This window comes from Sinohyriopsis cumingii, chromosome 11 (genome assembly GCF_028554795.1).
Source record: "Sinohyriopsis cumingii isolate HCF-2022 chromosome 11, ASM2855479v2, whole genome shotgun sequence".
Lineage (NCBI taxonomy): Eukaryota > Metazoa > Mollusca > Bivalvia > Unionida > Unionidae > Sinohyriopsis > Sinohyriopsis cumingii.
The window spans coordinates 77186-99928 of NC_142971.1; the positions used below are offsets into that span (position 1 = coordinate 77186).

Sequence of the window (22743 nt, forward strand, 5' to 3'; positions counted from 1 at the left end):
ACTTCCTGTCAATTTTCTTACTATGCCTTTACACTTACTTCATCCCTGTCAAATGTCCAAATATGCCTTTATACTTACTTTTCCATCCCTGTCAAATGTCCAAATATGCCTTACACTTACTTCTCCATCCCTGTCAAATGTCCAAATATGCCTTTATACTTACTTCTCCATCCCTGTCAAATGTCCAAATATGCCTTTATACTTACTTCTCCATCCCTGTCATGTCCAAATATGCCTTTATACTTACTTCTCCATCCCTGTCAAATGTCCAAATATGCCTTTATACTTACTTGTCCATCCCTGTCAAATGTCCAAATATGCCTTTACACTTACTTGTCCATCCCTGTCAAATGTCCAAATATGCCTTTACACTTACTTGTCCATCCCTGTCAAATGTCCAAATATGCCTTTATACTTACTTCTCCATCCCTGTCAAATGTCCAAATATGCCTTTATACTTACTTGTCCATCCATGTCATGTCCAAATATGCCTTTATACTTACTTGCCCATCCCTGTCAAATGTCCAAATATGCCTTTATACTTACTTCTCCATCCCTGTCAAATGTCCAAATATGCCTTTATACTTACTTGTCCATCCATGTCATGTCCAAATATGCCTTTATACTTACTTGTCCATCCCTGTCAAATGTCCAAATATGCCTTTACACTTACTTGTCCATCCCTGTCAGATGTCCAAATATGCCTTTATACTTACTTCTCCATCTCTGTCAAATGTCCAAATATGCCTTTACACTTACTTCTCCATCCATGTCATGTCCAAATATGCCTTTACACTTACTTCTCCATCCCTGTCAAATGTCCAAATATGCCTTTACACTTACTTGTCCATCCCTGTCAAATGTCCAAATATGCCTTTATACTTACTTGTCCATCCATGTCATGTCCAAATATGCCTTTATACTTACTTGCCCATCCCTGTCAAATGTCCAAATATGCCTTTATACTTACTTCTCCATCCCTGTCAAATGTCCAAATATGCCTTTATACTTACTTGTCCATCCATGTCATGTCCAAATATGCCTTTATACTTACTTCTCCATCCATGTCATGTCCAAATATGCCTTTATACTTACTTGTCCATCCCTGTCATATGTCCAAATATGCCTTTACACTTACTTGTCCATCCCTGTCAGATGTCCAAATATGCCTTTATACTTAATTCTCCATCCCTGTCAAATGTCCAAATATGCCTTTACACTTACTTCTCCATCCATGTCATGTCCAAATATGCCTTTACACTTACTTGTCCATCCCTGTCAAATGTCCAAATATGCCTTTACACTTACTTGTCCATCCCTGTCAAATGTCCAAATATGCCTTTATACTTACTTGTCCATCCATGTCATGTCCAAATATGCCTTTATACTTACTACTCCATCCCTGTCAAATGTCCAAATATGCCTTTACACTTACTTCATCCCTGTCAAATGTTCAAATATGCCTTTACACTTACTTCTCCATCCATGTCATGTCCAAATATGCCTTTATACTTACTTCTCCATCCCTGTCAAATGTCCAAATATGCCTTTATACTTACTTCTCCATCCCTGTCAAATGTCCAAATATGCCTTTATACTTACTTCTCCATCCCTGTCAAATGTCCAAATATGCCTTTATACTTACTTCTCCATCCCTGTCAAATGTCCACATATGCCTTTATACTTACTTCTCCATCCCTGTCAAATGTCCAAATATGCCTTTATACTTACTTCTCCATCCCTGTCAGATGTCCAAATATGCCTTTATACTTACTTCTCCATCCCTGTCAAATGTCCAAATATGCCTTTATACTTACTTCTCCATCCCTGTCAGATGTCCAAATATGCCTTTATACTTACTTCTCCATCCCTGTCAAATGTCCAAATATGCCTTTATACTTACTTCTCCATCCCTGTCAAATGTCCAAATATGCCTTTATACTTACTTCTCCATCCCTGTCAAATGTCCAAATATGCCTTTATACTTACTTCTCCATCCCTGTCAAATGTCCAAATATGCCTTTATACTTACTTCTTCATCCCTATCAAATGTCCAAATATGCCTTACTACTCCATCCCTGTCAAATATCCAAATATGCCTTACTACTTATTTCTTCATCCCTGTCAAATATCCAAATATGCCATTATACTTACTTCTCCATCTCTGTCAACAGTCCAAATGTGCTTAATCTTTGGCCCACCAGGTGTTGACCACCAACCTTGGCTCTTGGTGTTTTCTGTGTACGTCTCCAGTATCTACAAATGGACTACTTATTTGAAGTAATATTGCAGAAAACAGGTAGATAAACTGACCCCTTGGCCAAATGTCTATCAATCAGAAGAAATTACTGTGGACTGTTAAATATTTGATGGACAGCATGATATAATTCGATGTCCAGATAACAGCTGACCCAAGAAAGTAAGAAAAAGAGAGAATTTACCAAATGTAACATTCAGGTCTTTATATATTTAACATTTTCATCGCATTTAATATAAATTTCACACTTCTGCAAAGAGATAAAAATAGAATGGTATACTACATATAACTAATATTACAGAAAACATGTAAATAAATTGACCCCATAACCAAGAGCAGTGTCTGTCAATCAACTAATGTATAACAGAGATTATAAAGGAACATTAACAAATTGATTGCGAGCTTATATGTATGAAGCATTATATAAATGGATGGCCAGACACATTCTTGCCAAACCAGGTAGGCCACACAATACTTTGTTCATACAGGTAAGGTAAAAGGAGAGAATTTACCATATAAAGTATACACAAATTCAACTCAAAGTTTTAACAATTATCATTCCATTTTCATAAAATTTTCACAATATTCTTACCAGTTTTGATTCAATCAAGGGGAAATCAATGCTTATTTTTTTCCCCCATGTGGAAAGCACTAGTTTTATTTCAATCAATGGGAATTTGTCTGATGAAAAGCACGAGTTTTGTTTCATTCAATGGGAATTTTTTCCCCATGAAAAGCACTGGTTTTGTTTCAATCAATTTTTTCCCTTGAAAAAGACTAGTTTTTAATATAGAGATATGCAAATGAGTACAGTAATCCATCTTTGCATGGTATCTCCCAAGTTGTCCCTTTGATAAGGCAGGTATGGTCATGGATCATTTCTGGTTACCTGACACAAGGGGCCTCGAGTGGCCGAGTGGTCTAAAGCGCTGTCCGTTACGGACCACTGCCATCTCACCTGTCTGCATGGGTTCGAGTCTCAGATTCAGCCAATGTGGGTATGTGAGAAAGCTTACCAGTAGCTTCTCATGGGTCGGTGGTTCTTTCCAGGGTTTTCCCAGGTTCTTCCTCCACCATTAATACTGGACGCCATGTATAGCCTATCGTGTGCTGAAAAATGGCGTTAAACCCTACAACAACAACAACAACAACCTGACACAAACTTTGTCCAGTAAAGCCTTAAACTGATGCAAGCATTGTGCTACTTGTAGTTCTGATACTGCTGGCTCAAAAAGAAAAGAGCATACAATTTCTTGCAAGAGATTTTTTGCAAGTGTGTTTAAAATTTTATTTCAAAATAGGAAATATATAACTTGACATTGAAATTAGCTTCATTTATTTTATTCACATCTCTTCATGCATGAATAAATTAGAACCAACACTAACTTAACTGAAGACAGTCCCTAAAGAATGAAACAGTTTAAATGACCCCTAACAATGTGCAACAAGGAATAAATACCTGAATATACCATTTGTCTTGAAGACAGTAAGGATGTTAACATACAAATCATGGAAGCTGACTCATCCTGCATATTAAAGCACAAAGAAACAAGACACTTACTTTGAATTCCTTTGATTTGGGTGCCAATGGCTCCAGCTTGCATTTCAGCAGTCCATAATTAACATCCAGTGGATGGGGCACCTCATCCTCTGCCTAAAAATATAGGAAACAGAATCTTTTAGTTTCATACAAAGATGTGTTTTGTACACAGTTGTCCATATCTTATAAAGCACTTCTAAAGAAAGTCCAAAACCCAAATGAAAGGTCATCCACTACATCATACTTTAGGTTGTCCTGTTAAAAGTCAGGGGACCAATGGGCTATAAGCTAATATTTATGACATACATGTTATTATATTTTGTAAAATCTGTTTCTTTGTCAAATATTTTCGTTTGTGCTCAGATCTATGTTTTTATTCTCCCTGTGTGTTAAATATGGTTGATATTATCAGAGTATTTTAAAAACATAACACTTGTTATTATTTTGTTCAAAGGAGTAAACTTTGTTTTTTGGCTAGTTAGATACATACATGCATACTGTAAGAAAGTAGATGATGGTCTCAAGAACTACCATTATGAAATAAATCATTATTATTTCTTTTAATGCAATAACAATCTTCAACTTCAAAAAGTTCACCACTGTTATCGATGCTTTCAACAAGTTCCATGTTATGTATCAAGGAGTGATCAGCTTTCAAGTTACAATGTCATGTATCAAGGAGTGATCAGCTAACAAGTTATGATGTCATGTATCAAGGAGTGATCAGCTTTCAAGTTATGATGTCATGTATCAAAGAGTAATCAGCTTACAAGTTATGATGTCATGCATCAAGGAGTGATCAGCTTACAAGTTACGATGTCATGCATCAAGGAGTGATCAGCTTACAAGTTACGATGTCATGTATCAAGGAGTGATCAGCTTACAAGTTACGATGTCATGTATCATGGAGTGATCAGCTTACAAGTTAAGATGTCATGTATCAAGGAGTGATCAGCTTACAAGCTATGATGTCAGGCATCAAGGAGTGATCAGCTTACAAGTTACAATGTCATGCATCAAGGAGTGATCAGCTTACAAGTTACGATGTCATGTATCAAGGAGTGATCAGCTAACAAGTTATGATGTCATATATCAAGGAGTGATCAGCTTACAAGTTACGATGTCATGTATCAAGGAGTGATCAGCTAACAAGTTATGATGTCATGTATCAAGGAGTGATCAGCTTTCAAGTTACGATGTCATGTATCAAGGAGTGATCAGCTAACAAGTTATGATGTCATATATCAAGGAGTGATCAGCTTACAAGTTACGATGTCATGTATCAAGGAGTGATCAGCTTACAAGTTACGATGTCATGTAACAAGGAGTGATCAGCTTACAAGTTACGATGTCATGTATCAAGGAGTGATCAGATAACAAGTTATGATGTCATGTATCAAGGAGTGATCAGCTTACAAGTTACGATGTCATGTATCAAGGAGTGATCAGCTTACAAGTTACGATGTCATGTATCAAGGAGTGATCAGCTTACAAGTTACGATGTCCGGCATCAAGAAGTGATCAGCTTTCAAGTTACGATGTCATGTATCAAGGAGTGATCAGATAACAAGTTATGATGTCATGTATCAAGGAGTGATCAGATAACAAGTTATGATGTCATGTATCAAGGAGTGATCAGCTTACAAGTTACGATGTCATGTATCAAGGAGTGATCAGCTTACAAGTTACGATGTCATGTATCAAGGAGTGATCAGATAACAAGTTATGATGTCATGTATCAAGGAGTGATCAGCTTACAAGTTACGATGTCATGTATCAAGGAGTGATCAGCTTACAAGTTATGATGTCATGTATCAAGGAGTGATCAGATAACAAGTTATGATGTCATGTATCAAGGAGTGATCAGCTTACAAGTTACGATGTCATATATCAAGGAGTGATCAGCTTACAAGTTACGATGTCATGTATCAAGGAGTGATCAGCTTACAAGTTACGATGTCATGTAACAAGGAGTGATCAGCTTACAAGTTACGATGTCATGTAACAAGGAGTGATCAGCTTACAAGTTACGATGTCATGTATCAAGGAGTGATCAGATAACAAGTTATGATGTCATGTATCAAGGAGTGATCAGCTTACAAGTTACGATGTCATGTATCAAGGAGTGATCAGCTTACAAGTTACGATGTCCGGCATCAAGAAGTGATCAGCTTTCAAGTTACGATGTCATGTATCAAGGAGTGATCAGCTTACAAGTTACAATGTCATTTAACAAGGAGTGATCAGCTTACAAGTTACAATGTCATGTATCAAAGAGTGATCAGCTTACAAGTTACGATGTCATGTAACAAGGAGTGATCAGCTTACAAGTTATGATGTCATGTAACAAGGAGTGATCAGCTTACAAGTTACAATGTCATGTAACAAGGAGTGATCAGCTTACAAGTTAAAATATCATGTAACAAGGAGTGATCAGCTTACAAGTTACGATGTCATGAATCAAGGAGTGATCAGTTTACAAGTTACGATGTCATGTATCAAGGAGTGATCAGCCTACAAGTTACGATGTCATGTAACAAGGAGTGATCAGCTTACAAGTTACGATGTCATGTATCAAGGAATGATCAGCTTAAAAGTTACGATGTCATGTATCAAGGAGTGATCAGCTTAAAAGTTACGATGTTAAGCAAGGAATTGTCTGAACATCAATAAATAAACAAACATGGAAAATTCACATATACATTACTTACATTATTAAAGGCTTTCTCAAATAATCAAATGTTTAATATTTTGATAAAAATTTCAGTCCTTCGGCATTTCAACCTCTATGTACATCAAGCCATAAAAATGCATCTTTGTCACTATTGTCATCTAAAAGGTGCACAAAATCCATAGTAACATTAAATTGTGCTTACTTTATTTTATTATCCATTCTGAATATGAGTATACCTTTTTTAGGAAACTTGGATTTACAATTTCAATTTCTTGGTTATGATTGAAAACACTGGAGAGTAATGAAATTTACATATTTACATTCTTTTTATGTTCACCTATTATTTATATTTTCAACAAAATACAAATGATAAAGAGATAAAAATGTACTTAAAATTTGTGCCACTACTTAATGGATGAAAACAAAATAAATAAAAATAATTATATTTCTGATAATTTTTCAATGAGGTAGAATTAGGTATATCTTTTTAACATAGAATATATATAGTTCAACAGAAATTTGGGCCATCAACTTTTGCCTATTTGCAACAACTGTTTCAAGCATAGGCAAAAGTCTGGTACAGTCCTTTCATCTCCTGTGGTTTCCTCTTTCTGAAACAAGACTTCCCTCATTTCTCATGTATATGCAACAACAAAACACAAAAGCACATCAACAATACAATGAAACAAACACTTACACATCAGTGAAAATACCCTTTCATCAACTGAAAAGTGACTTGGTCTGAAGAGAAACTTTTCAATCAGACTGAAAAGTCATGTTAGCTCAATTTTAGGAGGAACTTTTATTTTGGCTCATGATTAGTTAGTTAAGCAGGTTTATGCAGAAACAAGAACACTATTGCCTGCTGTCATTAGTAAAAAGTGTATATGAATGTAGGAGAATGTTTATGACACTCAAAAACAGAAACCTTTCATCTAATGGAGCAACTGTCCTTGTCATAATTTTATTTCAGGTACATAATACATTGTCAATGAATGCATCAGATAAAGTAACCTAAGACTGACTTTGAGGAGATAAGCTCTGAATTTGGACTCACCAATTTCTCTGCTTGCTCCTTTTCTTTCTGCAGACTTTGGGCTAGCTCAATGTCTCCAAGGACCTGCACAAAATGTAGAATGTTTCCATAAGAGAGAGTGACAGGTTATTCTAAATATACACAAGCAACTGACGAAAATCAGATAATACCGGGTGCCCACGGAATAATGCTCAATCCAGATGGAAATGTAATATAGCCAGTTACTAAATTAATTAAATTGCAGATCCAAGTCTGACACAGACTACCGACACTAAAAATCAGTTCTGATGACAATTGTTATTAACTTTATATTTCATGTAAAATTTAGTCGTTATGACTGAAAAACAATTAAATATTCAAATCATAAAACTATTTTAGAGGTGCCTGTGTAAAAAATGTTATTTTTTTCTCTCAGAAAATGTTTTTAAAACTGAAAACAGTAAAGGTTGCTATCAAGAAGAATCAAAACATGTACCACAATCATGAAGTAGATAAAAATGGTGATGGTCATGATGATGATGATGAAAAAGAACTGGTGTGAGAGAACCCTACACTGGCTATCCATCTGATCCAGAATCAAATACAAAAAGTGTTCTCTTTGCTACACTTCACTGTCGGACTCTAGTCCAACATACCTATCCGACCTCACCCATGTGTACACACCAGCAAAATACTTACGCTTCTCTTCTGACAATCATATACTCATTATTCCCACTATGAAAACAAAGTCATATGGACAGCGTTCTTTTGCATACCAGGGCCCAGCAATGTGGAACAAATTGCCCATTGAACTTAGACAAAAAGACAGTGATCCCATTCAAGAGTACTCTTAAAACTCACTTATTTCGACTGCAAGAACAAACTTTAAGACCTAATAATGTTTCCTACCTTAAATATTTTCAGCATGTATTTTATGTTTTCTAATTTCATGGTGTTTGTTTTTTGTAGCAATATCATTATACATGTACATGTTTTTTGTGTTATAGGTTTGTTTAATGTTGTAAAGTGCTTAGAACTTCCAAAGAATACAACTTTACTCATTAATATTATTATTAGAGGAAGATACTCAAAGAAAAGAGTAAATAAGGCTCATAACTGATTCATTTTTAACTAAAATGAGCTGAAATGAATATAATTGGTTTGTTTTACAAAAGAAGTTAAATGCAATGTTTGAGTTGATTCTCAGACCAACTTGATCAGAAAATAAGAAGTACCAGAGTAATGATGACAATGTTCTTTTTGCAGAATTATTATAGAGTAAAGTAAAATGATGATCTAATTGCCCAATATGTCATGATATTTCATGAATATGGTCTTTTATCAGATTTATTATACGATAAAGTAAAATTATAATTTGATAGCTCAATCTGTCCAGCAATCTCAAGATCAGACCTACCAAAAGCATGTCCATCTTTTGCCTCAATGTTTCCACATCGTTGATTACTGGTGGCACTTTCCTGCCAAAATCATGAGGTATTACTGTGTAAAACCTGGATGACAACTCATTAAGCTTGGAGGTCTTCTTTGCATTCAGTTCCTTCTCTATCTCATCCAAAACTTCGAATCCTTTAGCAATCTGTGTCTTACTGAGCTTGCCCAATGGCATCTTCTTCACATCTAAAAGTAGTCATAAATCATCTAATAAAATGGCATCTTCTTCACATCTAAAAGTAGTCATAAATCATCTAAAAATTGTCATAAATCATCTAAAAGTAATCATAAATCATCATTTAAAATGGCAAATGGCATCTTCTTCACATCTAAAAGTAGTCATTAGTTAATCTAAATACCATGATTTAATCAGTTTCTCTGAGCACCATGATTAAAGTAGTTTCTGTGCACCATGATCAAAGGTTTCTCTGAGTACATTGATTAAAACAGTTACTATTGCTTAAAATGGTTTTTTTCGCAAATACATTACTGGATCACAGTATATGAGGACAACTTTCTTTGCTATCTTTGAATCCAGACCTCCAGGAAAGATGAAAAACATCAATTATATAAACCATGGGAAGCAACTCTTACAGGTTAACTCCCCTTTCTATCTACACTACAGCTACTGTTACACCTAGTTTAAACCAATTTACTTTTGTTGCAATGTTCTGAGGCATCCTCCAGACAATCAATTAGGGGTCATGGTTGGCAGAATGGTCTAAACTGCTTGCCTTTACCAATCACTACCATCTCAGTTCTGCCCATGTGGGTTCAAGTCTCCAGCTCAGCAAATGTGGGTATGTGAGAAAGCTTGCCTGTAGCTTTGCATGGGTTGTTGGTTCTTACCAGGGTTTTCCTGGGTTCTTCCTCCACCCACTATACTGACCTCCATGTATAGCCTATCATGTGCTAATGAATGGCATTAAACCCAAAACAGCAGCAGCAATCAAGTTAAATGTGATAATTTTTATAACTTAAATTTAATTATCCACATATATTTGTAGTGGTACAGTCAAAATGTTGTTTTGTATGGTGCATACAATATATTTGTAAAATACTCTCACAAGTCTCACTGGGATGCCAAGATACCCCCTCCACCCCCATGAAGATTCAGAGGACAGCAAGATCTTAATGCAATTGGAATGTGAGACAAAACTCCAACCAAAAGTTAGTAATGCACATGTTCTCTGTAACAAATAAGGCTATATCGTTGAAAATGTCAACAATGGAACATTTTCAGGATCAATTTGAGATAAGCCTTTAGCTCCACCCATAATATGTGATAATCCTACCTTAAGCAGAAATATCACTCTGCCTATGGGATGTGAGGCTCCAGATTTGTACCTTTCTATAATCATGTGGGTTGAGTATACAATACTTCACTCTGTCTGTGCACGGCAAAATTCTTGCCAGATGCGTAATATTTAAAATTAATTTGTGACTAACATGACTGTTTTGTAAAAAAATGAATAGTTTTGAAATATTTGTCATTAAAATGAAAACATGCTTTTAATATAATTAAATTTTTTGTAGATTATTCTAGAATTTCTGAACATTCCTTGCTGAAGGAATTCACTGAGGTACCAGTAGAGCAAAAAAGTACTGAGGTACATCACACCAGAACTGTTACCACAGTACACTCGTATACCAGTCATACTGTGCACCTCTACTGTCAGCGTAAGATCGATTATCTGGACATCCTGGTCAGAAACTGTTCCTAAGAAGGGCCAATAATCAGCAGGGATAGCCACAGCCAGGCAAATTATATGTGGTCATGCAACCCAACTTCTCATCAGCAGGCAGAGACAGCGATAGAGAACAACAATTCTCCTCCAAGCCTCTTATCACCCATCAGTGACATAAACTTTTCTCTCACCAGCTAGTGACCCAGCCATGGGTGACAGACTTATTTGTAATTTCACATGGTTAGACCTCTCTCTGCAAAAAACTGGGTCATCCAAGTCATGTCTGAGGGCCTTGGAATCTTGTTTGTTAGGCCTCTTCCACCTCTGATGTCCTCCTTCATGACAGAAACCCCAAGTGATCCCATTGAGGTGACATACTACAGAAGGAGATAAATCTTTCATTTGTTATGTATATTTAATTTAATTGTTTGTTTGCTAATTTTAAATTTGTTTATTTCATTACACGTTATTGTAATGTACCAATGTATGCTGGACTTGACCTTGTCAAAAATTGAGTTCATTTCTGCTTGACCTGATTGACTTTTTTAAATTTCATTTATGTAAATAACTAATAATAGCTTCATTATTCTCTATGTGTATGAGTTTATTATCAGAATTATTATTCAGGTAAACAAGGAGTAAATATGTTGATTTGGGTCAGTGTTTTGGAGAGTCCTAAGTTAATTTTATTGGTTGCTGTGCTCTATAAGGTTATTTTCCATTAGGTAATGGTAGTTTTTAGAAAATGCTAATTGTGACCCGAGGTGAAGCAGAGAACTATATAATCTTGTGACTGTGAGGATTTTGCCAGTCATTGTTTTAACATCTAGCACTTTAAGTTACATTATGTTGTGACCAGTTTGGGCTGAATTTTATTTTCAAGTGCCTATTTTCTCTGGAAATACAAAAGTGCTCTGATAGAATTCTTGGATAAAGACATTCACTGGAATTTATAATATATTCAAACCTGGAATAATAGTTCTGTGATTCAACAAGAGACTGTTGATACATCAGCACTCCATAGGCTTTAAGAGACATGTCATCACCTTCCGTTTTGGATCTCTTCTGGACTTTTACTGAATTTTATTCAGGACTTTAAATTGCTAGGACTTGTGTCTTTAATTCTTGGATTATTTTTGGATTCAGTTCTTAATACCGTAAGTTCTTTTTCCTCATTTTCACTTTGTATTTTAGGGAAATTTATTAAATTTGACAAAGCTTGTTGTCTTCACATTTTTCAGTTACTTATTTTAAGAGCATAGACTACTACGTAATGTATTCAAAATATGGTTAGTGGAGATTGTACGAAAGCCATACACTCAAGGCTTCTACTCCAGTTTCTGGTGACAAAGTCCAGTGGTAAATTGAGAAATTGAGACCTGTGATCAACCTCAGCAGGCTCGACCAATTCATTTTGATCCTGAAATTGAAGATGGCGATGTCAATGTCTGTTTGTCTTTCAGTGCAATCTGATAAATGCATAATTAGCTTTGACATGTCCAATACGTATTTTCAAATATGTTTGCTTTGGCTATCAGGGCAAAATATATAGTTCTGTGTTCTTCGTTTCTGCCTCAACCTAAGTCTTTGGGTCTTGACAAAAATAACAGACTGTAACCTCATGGTTCAGGATGACCTCCTCCACAGTGACAGCAGCATACCTGGACAACATCATTCAGAAACACTAAGTTAAATTTTGGAACAAGATATAAACAATCATCTTGCCCTCATTTGCAATCTGGGGTGGATAACAGATATCAAAAACTCAACATTTTATTCATCTCAGTATGAAGTTTATCACACACCTTAATCTCCCTCCCAGATGCTCTGAAAACACTGTTCACGCATTGGACAAGATTTTTTAAATAAAATGTTTATCTCAGTGAGAGAATTTCTTCAACTCCCTGTCCTGTTCAATGAGGTGACAGATTTGTCATCCCTTGGCCATCTTTACATGCACTCATAACAAATGGCCCTTCTAGCCCGATGGTGACCTTTTCACTGGCAGATTTGTCATCCCTTGGCCATCTTTACATGCACTCATAACAAATGGCCCTTCTAGCCCAATGGTGACTGATGGTGACCTTTTCATTGGCAGATTTGTCATCCCTTGGCCATCTTTACATGCACTCATAACAAATGGCCCTTCTAGCCCGATGGTGACCTTTTCATTGGCCATTTAGATCAGAATATTATGATTGCAACCCACATCACAAACATCCTTCTCCAATTGTAAGACCAAAACTGGCTCACAGTGGGAATATGCCTCAAGAACCCAGAACTGGAAATAAAGATTTGTACTGATGCCAGTCTGTCTGGATGTGGAACACACTATCAGACTCTACATCAGTAAGTGGCAATTGTTGTTGTTGTTGTTGTAGGGTTTAACGCCATTTTTCAGCACAAGATAGGCTATACATGGCGGCCAGTATTAATGGTGGAAGAAGAACCCGGGAAAACACAGGAAAGAACCACCGACCCACGAGAAGCTACTGGCAAGCTTTCTCACATACCCACATTGGCCAAATCGGAAACTCAAACCCATGCAGACAGAGGTGAGATGGCAATGATCCGTAACAGAGAGCACTTTAGATCACTCCAGGAGTCTTTTGATTTCTGACCCCATCTTTTGATCTACCAATTTGCTGGCAAGATCTCCCAGAAATAAAAAAACTGCCAAGCATAGACATTTCCTGCTAAAACAACATTCAATACACTGTTCATGACTACTGTAATCCGTCAATCAAGTTATTACAATTTGAATGTTCCCTGCCTTTTCCGTCAATTCGAGAAATAAACCTCAGATGTAATTTGTCCCCATTGAGAATTATATTCTGAACCACTTTGAAAGGAGAAACATTACAACTGGAATATCATTGTTCTTTGCTGTTGTACAGTATGTAGTGCGCTCCGCTGGAGGCGAATCACCAAACACATAAAAATTGATGTATATTCCTACAACCACGTCCAGGGTTATGAGAAAAATAGTTGTTACACTAATCTCCCTGATTTGGACTAAATCTCCCCGATTTTGAACACAAATCTCCCTGATTTGGTTCCAGAAAACTTGGCATGTATGATAAAGGGAGTTATAAAACTGGCATACACTGATCTCTCCCAGGAAAAAGGACACCTTATGAATATCTTGGTTCATTCAAATGTAACATCTCCATTTGAGACACTTATGACAACACAATCTCATAACAAGTTGATACTGGCCTCTTTTGCTGGATTCACCTGGACAACTTTAAGGGTGAGACAATAATCAAGTGCTGAATCACACAGGGACCTTGTTATATGTGTATAACTAAGGTCTCCCATTGTGCTAAACAAACATAAGGAGAATTCCATCTGCTAGTAGAGCATTCATGCTCCACCTCGGTGACAGAGGTAGAGGTAGGATGCTCAACATTTCCCCTTCTCTTCCCTATCCTCCCAATGAAATGAGATCAGGAAATGTATTTGCTGGAGAAAGTAAATTTTTACTAAATTATATTTCTCCTTTAATGCTTACCTGATCAAATTGTAAAAAAAATATTTCTGAACTGGGTTTAACAGTAGTCACCAAGCAGGTAGAAAGGCGAGTTAAACCAGAAGAGTTGCTTCCCTTTATCCATTTAATATAAAGATGTTTTCTGTCTTTGCAAATGGATTGTTGGTACTTAATGAAAATGGTGCTGATGTTGGCCATTGTTAAAATTTTACTGCTACTACTTCTAAATGGTAAATCATAGCAATGTGGATTTGGAGGCAGCAAAGAAAGTTATCCTAATGTAATGTGGTCAGGTAAGAATCATGGAAGAAATAAAATCTACTAAAACAAAATAGCTTTTTCCAAGGCAGGGATGGTCCTGGCTTTTAAAAAGCTGTCGCCAAAAAAATCGCCAACCTCAATATTTTGTCACCAATTTTCAAAAAGTGTCGCCAAAACAAGTAGTGTACATTTTTTGAAGTGTTAATTTAGTCTATTAATGTAACAGGCAATGAAAATTACAAAAGATGGGTTAGTTAATACTCTAATTACAATAAGCATTAACAAAATGTTACAAAGTGTTATATGAAGATCCGTCGCGATTTTAGGGTTGCCAACTTGTTGAATGTAGTTTCAGAGTCTAATTTTTCACATCTGTACATGCTGATTCTCATTAAATTCTCGAGAGATGAAATGCAGAGTTTATTTCTGATGTCAGTTTTTATGAGGTTCATCTTACTGAATCCACGTTCACAGTCTACAGTGCTGACAGGTGACACCAGTAGTCTCTTGGCAGCCCCCCTCTCCCCCTTATCGCTAGCTTCACAAAGCTTGAAGTGAATTGCTTCCTAAATCCCAAGAATGATCACTGAATGCTGTATAAATTTTCTCGACAAGCAAACTAGCATCTCCATTCCCACGAATGAAACTTACATGAGTCAACACCTGGCAATACTGGACCATATATATAAGCATAAATTCACACCCAATTTAGGGATTCTTTCACTCCTGTATTTTGAGAAATAAATAATTATTATTAATTATGCAAAACTGTTTTTTTCTTGCTATTTCTTGTTGCAGAGTTTAAGTCTCTGCAGCCATAACACGGATTGATGGCAAAAGGAAAAGATCAATGAGTAAAATGCTGCACTGGCGACAGATATAATTGTGATTGAGATTTTTTCCATTTGCTTTGTATTTATACGCAATAGTCGGTACTTCAAAGGTTATCAGTTTTCTATGAAGGTTCAGCAAAACTATTGTATTGGTATATGAAAAAAAAAAAAAACAACAACAGAAGGATTAGCCATTCAATTAATTGTATCTGTTCTATTCGCGTCTTCAGAAGTCGGTCAGTTGTAGGTATAGTGCGGTAGCATGATTGACTGTATAACAGCATACAGTACTCAGCCCAGATGTCAGCATAAGCAGATTATGATGTAACAATGCACTCTAAAGATGGGGTTGTCAATACGAACAAAGGATCGTTTGTGTAACAGATTGATTCCAATGCATTGCTTAGTCAAGTTTGTGGCTTCCTTTCATTCTCCCTTTTAATTTATCCAGTCAAAATCCATGATTGTATGTACAAATTAAATAACCAAAAAGTCTGTCGCCAAAAAAATCGCCAGATGGGATATTTTTGTCGCCAATAAGGAAAAAAAATCGCAATTTGCGACATTGGCGAAGCCCAGGACGATCCCTGCAAGGACTATGATTAAAATGGTTACTCTGAGTACCGTGATGAAAACAGTTTCTTTGCATGATTCAAAAGTTTCTCTGATTATCATTCTTAAAATAGTCAAACAGTGTCTCCACATAACATGATTTTAAAAAATTGTGCACTATGATTAAACCGTGTCTGTGTAACATGATTAAACAGTGTCTGTGTGCCATGATTAAACTGACTGTGTAACCTGATTAAAAATAGTTTCTTTTTACCATGATTAAAATAGTTTCTGTGTAACATGATTAGAATAGTTTGTACTATGATTAAACAGATTCTGTGTAACCTGATTAAAACAGTTTCCCTGAATACAACAATTAAATTAATCTTTCTGAGCACCATGGTTAAAACAGCATCTCTGAAATTAAAATAATTTCCAAAATACAAAGAACAATATCTTTATAAAATACATAGATCTATCTCGGTATTATCCTTTTTGCTTTAGTTCTTTCTTCAAATGAATGGCCCATAAAACTGAATGGAACTAGAGCAGAGTCTTATTCTTTGTGTGAAACCTTCCTGCTTTTACACTGCAACCAATGTCCAAAAAAAATGGGATTAAGTTTAGAAAGGAAAATAATATCCCAAGTATCAAGGAGATTTGGAAGCAGCAAAGAAAATTAGAATGAATCTTCCATATAATTTGATAAGTATACTGAAAAAGACTTGTTGTTCATGTTTGCCATAAAGCTGATTTAAGTGTTATACCCCATGAGTAGAAAATGACTGCTTACTGCAACAACAAAAAAACAGATTTTCAGGAACAAATACTGATTTTTAAAATATTAAGGCATATGTAACTATTTACAACATCTACAACCATCAGTAAAGTAGGACAATAACTTAATTATTTAATATCAAAGATGCATGTGACATGTATTGTACTCTTTCATCTTCTAAATGGGCACCCTGTTCCATTCTGAAAGTGCAAGAGCGCAACATAGTCACACTCAGACACAGGATATTTGTAGAAGCCTTTGTTCAAAACCTTGTTTTTTTTCTTTCTCAGTTATTATTAATTCCAATGTACCATCTTTCACTGCTGATCTAAATTATGTGCAATTTTGTTTACCAAACTGTTTTCATTCTAGCACACAAGTAATCCTTTGTGATTTTCCTGTCTGGAAAAAGTGTGCAAAACAAGTCACCAGCAACACTAGCAACTGAAAGAGGACAGTTCATTTCTGATTTTTTGTTAGTAAAACGAACTTCGGATCGCATTACATCAAGGTTCTCTCTGGTATTTATAAACATTGTAAGTTCAGACAGTCGTGTTGATAATGATCAAGCAGTGAGCTGATGTTTATTAGCTTTTTCATTCTGTTTTATGTCATGGGTACCACCATGCCAAAATCTGAATTACACAATTTGCAAAATGCAAAGTTTTCTCCTTTACTAGATGGTTTCACAGATCATCTGATTGCATAAATGTCCTTCCAGATTTTATTTTTCTTTGCTGGAGAAAATTGTGAATCTTCTGTTTTCCTTTCCAATATAACTAATAGTTGAATATTATGATGATGCGTTACTTTTATATTGGCAAATGCTTTGTGCAATTCAAAATGGTCGTTAAAGACTGGCATGGTAGTCTTGATTTCCAATGAACCAATAATATTCTAGAACTCTATAGCCCTATATACATGCAATAATTTACTCTCAGAATAGAATAGGGTGCCTGTTCCAATCAGAAAATTGCGAGGAATGTTTTAATTTTTTTGTATAACCTAAAAATGGATATTTAACAAGAAAAACATACATCCATATTCAGGTCCAAAATACAGGACAAATATGCTATTAATAACTACTATATCAGTGGTGGTAAATTACCATATTTTTTGAGTGATGTATTGATTTTTGAAGCGTTCTAATCCTTAATTATGTAAGTATAACTGGAGTATAAGACAAAGTTCATACTATTACTACTGACTGACCATATCCAACCTTTCTAAATATCAATCCAGTCAAGTTCATGCTATTACTATTGATACCCAACCTTTCTAAATATCAATCCAGTCAAGTTCATGCTATTAATATTGATACCCAACCTTTCTAAATATCAATCCAGTCAAGTTCATGCTATTACTATTGATACCCAACCTTTCTAAATATCAATCCAGTCAAGTTCATGCTATTACTATTGATACCCAACCTTTCTAAATATCAATCCAGTCAAGTTCATGCTATTACTATCGATACCCAACCTTTCTAAATATCAATCCAGTCAAGTTCATGCTATTACTATCGATACCCAACCTTTCTAAATATCAATCCAGTCAAGTTCTTGCTTTTACTATCGATACCCAACACTTCTAAATATCAATCCAGTCAAGTTCGTGCTATTACTATTGATATCCAACCTTTCTAAATATCAATCCAGTCAAGTTCGTGCTATTACTATTGATACCCAACCTTTCTAAATATCAATCCAGTCAATTTCGTGCTATTACTATTGATACCCAACCTTTCTAAATATCAATCCAGTCAATTTCGTGCTATTACTATCGATACCCAACCTTTCTAAATATCAATCCAGTCAAGTTCATGCTATTACTATCGATACCCAACCTTTCTAAATATCAATCCAGTCAAGTTCATGCTATTACTATTGATATCCAACCTTTCTAAATATCAATCCAGTCAAGTTCATGCTATTACTATTGATATCCAACCTTTCTAAATATCAATCCAGTCAAGTTCATGCTATTACTATTGATACCCAACCTTTCTAAATATCAATCCAGTCAAGTTCATGCTATTACTATTGATACCCAACCTTTCTAAATATCAATCCAGTCAAGTTCATGCTATTACTATTGATACCCAACCTTTCTAAATATCAATCCAGTCAAGTTCATGCTATTACTATCGATATCCAACCTTTCTAAATATCAATCCAGTCAAGTTCATGCTATTACTATTGATATCCAAACTTTCTAAATTTCAGTCCAGTAAAGATTTCTGCATTTTTCAGTTGATAAGTAGATGCAGGTGGAAAATAAAAGCTCAATGTTTCAAGGGAAAAAAGTACAAGGAATAATACAACTGATGACTCTTCCTTGTTTTAATATAATTCCTATTGCTGTTTCAGAAGGATAAATGAAAGCCATTTTACTTCATGTATATTGTTTTAAAAAAAGTTTTTTTGTTGTTGTATGGTTTAACGCCATTTTTCAGCACAAGGTAGGCTATATATGGCGGCCAGTATAATCGGTGGAGGAAGAACCCTGGAAAACCCCGGGAAGAACCACCGACCCACGAGAAGCTACTGACAGGCTTTCTCACGTACCAACGTTAGCCGAGCCAGAGACTTGAACTCACGCAGACAGAGGTGAGATGGCAGTGATCCGTAACTGTGAGCGCTTTAGACCACTTGGCCACCTTTTTGTCAAACCTGCTTTTGATTTAGCTAGGGAGTAAAATACTTTACACTGAACTTAAGTTAAAAACTCATCGAGCTGAATAATAAAAATGATTTTGTCAGTGAATTGTTTGTGAACCAATTTCTATTACGTACGATATAATTAGTCTGTGGTATATGTAGGTTATTTTGAACAGATTTTCAAGACACATTAACCATGTAAATAACACAATGTAGTACCCAACATTAATTTTCAATTCCAGAAAACTTACCAATATCAAAACTTTTCATTGCATCCTTAAACATGTCATTGTCAAAGATGAGCTTGATCAGTTCTTGAGTTTCTTTATCCAAAGTACATGCTTTCACTTTTTTCCCCGCTGTGCTGGTTGACACTGTCTGAAATAGAATTTGATATTTCCCATGTATGAACCACATGATGACCAACCATATAAATTGTGTATTGTTCTGTCTTCACATACCTGATTATATGTATTCATCTTAATAATATAATACCATGAATTACTGTATTTTCACGGGTAATAATTTTATGTTTTTCTGAAGAGAAAAAAAGAAGACATTTTCATAAGTACTTTGAAAAGGCATTGTGACCACAAAGGAACAATTTTGAAATTTGTGATTTTTAGAAACCAGAAATACACAAAATAGGTATCCCCCAAATAATAGCAAATTCAATTTTTTTAAAATCGTTCATAAAAAAACAAGTATTTTATCTATAAATTTACCATTATTCATGTGCAAAATCCACAGGGAAGTTCACTATATAAAAAAGTCTGGTTGAGAGAGAACTACTTTTTATTCAACAAAAAAAACCACCCTTAGATCATAAAATTACTGCTGAATGTTTCCAGAAACAAATTTTCTATGTAAATTATTTTTAAGAATAGGAATAAAAACTTACTACCTCCTGAATCCAGCCTTCCAAAAGGTCCACAAAAAAGCCTCTTTACTGTCTGTATTAATAAACAAAGTGCAATAGCCTTTGCTCATTACCTAACCTTGACACCACCAGGTGCTAATTTTAAGCTGAGCAATGGATCAAAGAATATGCTTGGATGGCGTGAAGGTGGAAGCGTGTTAAACTAATGTAATTAGGTAAGTATTTTTAGAAAAACAATCTTGACACCACTTCCCCAATAACTTGCACCCTGATAACTCATGAACCTGCTAATAATGTAGTGACTGGCATGGATCTCAGTTTTAAAAAAAGGAAAATATTTAAAACTTGGCTCGTAGATGTTGAATATGAAGAAAATCGTAATCAGAATTGGTAAATGAAACCTTTATATATTACTTGTTTTATCATCGAAATGCCTTATATGTTAGAATCGACATTGTGAAATTTACAAGGTTTAATAAGAAATCACATTATCAGACCTGCCAACCCTGAAGAGTCTGTCTCAGTAAGTCAGCTGATTTTTTTCCTTAAGATTGACCACTTTTTAGTAAGGTGTAACAAAATATAATTAACTACTATTGTAAAGCTGGAAAATGTAATTAAAAATTTGATGCAACGACAATAAAGATTATGTTCAACTGAAAACTTTGTAAAGTACATGTCGACTTTATTTACCACATGGTGGAGCCCCGAGTGGCCTAAAGCGCTCTCCGTTATGGATCACTGCCATCTCAGCTCTGCCTGCGTGGGTTTGAGTCTCAGATTCAGCCAATGTCGTTATGTGAGAAAGCATGCCAGTAGCTTCTCGTGGGTCGGTGGTTCTTCCCAGGTTCTTCCTCCATCATTAATACTAGCCGCCATGTATAGCATATCATGTGCTGAAAAATGGCGTTAAACACTACAACAACAACAACAACAATTTACCACTAGTATAGTTGCACAAACTTTAGTTCGAACCCAATGCAACTCAATGGCTTGTTGCTTTCTCGTAACTTGACATAATTCTTGGAAATTCTTTTTCCATTTCACATGACAACGGCAATCATATCTCCTACCATGAGACATACTCAAATTGGCACATGATGCCCAATAAACATAATTGTGTCCTTTCCAGCTTTTATTCACAAGAATCGGACTACTCTTTTATTCTTCTGTGCTAATTTTTAACACTTTTTAGAAGCTTTTTTCCCCCTTTTGTCTTAAACATGCATTGCTTTCTGGATGCCATTTTAATTTTTCTTTACAATCAAAAGTTTGATCATGCAAACGCTTTGCATGAATAAATAGGTGCAGCTTAAAGTGTGTAGGGAGCTGCTGTAAAATTAGTCTGGTTCTCTTACTGATTTCACTAATCCTAATATGAAACCCATATCCAAATCAAACATGGATGAACTGATTATTCAGATTTTTTGGCAACCATCAATTTCCATACTTTTTGTTTGTATGCTTAAGTCTGAATTTCAAAGGTAATTTTTGTAAGACTTATGGCAAAATCATAAGAGTTGGTAGGTCTGCATTATTTTGTTAGATTTTACTGGAAAAAATAATTTCTTAATACACTGAAAATAATAACATGTGATGAAAGAGCAATCAATGAAGAATTCTTAAAAATGCTCACTATTATTAGCTTTAAATCACAATGACTTACTGGTGCATCCACCACATCCTCCTCACTAGCCATCTCTATTAGGGTATATTTTCCAGGAACTGGCTCAAAAGAGTCCCTGTTGGCCCATTTGTTCTTAGTCTTGTCAGAAAACTTCTTCTCAAAGTCCTTAATAGCAGAGGCTTTATCTGTGGGACCCTTCACGGCATTAGCACCTACCTCTCCCTGTAAAATATAAATAGTGTGAAATATCTAATTTGTATTTAAAGACCCAATGAACAAGTATTATTCTGTGAAAACTATAGGACTCCCTTGCTTGGCCCACAAAGAGTAGTACTGGTGCCTACAAAAATAAATACCCCCACAAAATCAATGACTTCACAGTAATGTACTGATCTAAAAATGACTCAGCTGGACAAGTGCTAAATAACCTAGGACTAACTGATAACAATGTATCCTTGAGACTGTTAACATTTATGAAAAGCAAATAAAAGGTATTCATAAATTAATTACTGAAACATGATGAGTATGTGAAAATTTTAGTAGAGACACATCTTTATTTATATTCATCCATACCCGAGTAATTTTAATGGATCCCAAGTTAAAAACATCAGCAAAAAACCAGTCTTACTTTATTGAAAATATTTAGCCTGATTTGCAAGTAAATTAAACAAAGCTTTTATAAATTTACATTACTGTCATCTTAAATCCTTCACTGTTTGTGCTCAGCTGGAGATAACTTATGCAATTCTGACATCTTTATTTTTTATGCTAAAAATCGTCACTGTACAGGGTACATGAGTTTCCATAAATTATTCTGCCCTTTTTTAAAATTCGGCTGTGGTCTAAAAAACTGGCAATTTTCAAGTGTTAAAAGGTAACATTGATTAACTGACAATTTTTACACACAGGTAATTAAGAAATATTAGCAACAAAAAGATTTTTAACATTTAAATGATTCAACTGATTCTGATGATATAATTGTCTTATTTTCCTTAAACAGGCCTACAAAGTGCAGATTATTTTGTCTGCAAAG

General features: G+C 35.2%; 1 protein-coding gene across 6 annotated transcripts in view; it reads right to left on the reverse strand.

Moving 5' to 3' along the window:
- LOC149787449 (protein mono-ADP-ribosyltransferase PARP3-like) overlaps positions 1-22743 on the reverse strand; it is a 44224-nt gene that overhangs the window by 13778 nt on the left and 7703 nt on the right. For all 6 annotated transcript variants that reach the window (XM_089973619.1, XM_089973617.1, XM_089973618.1 and 3 more), the window contains 6 exons: positions 21750-21932; positions 19455-19581; positions 8904-9124; positions 7529-7591; positions 3819-3911; positions 2155-2256 (listed from right to left, as the gene is read on the reverse strand). In XM_089973619.1, the coding sequence (XP_089829745.1) occupies positions 2155-2256; positions 3819-3911; positions 7529-7591; positions 8904-9124; positions 19455-19581; positions 21750-21932 (789 nt within the window). The remainder of the gene's footprint in view (positions 1-2154; positions 2257-3818; positions 3912-7528; positions 7592-8903; positions 9125-19454; positions 19582-21749; positions 21933-22743) is intronic.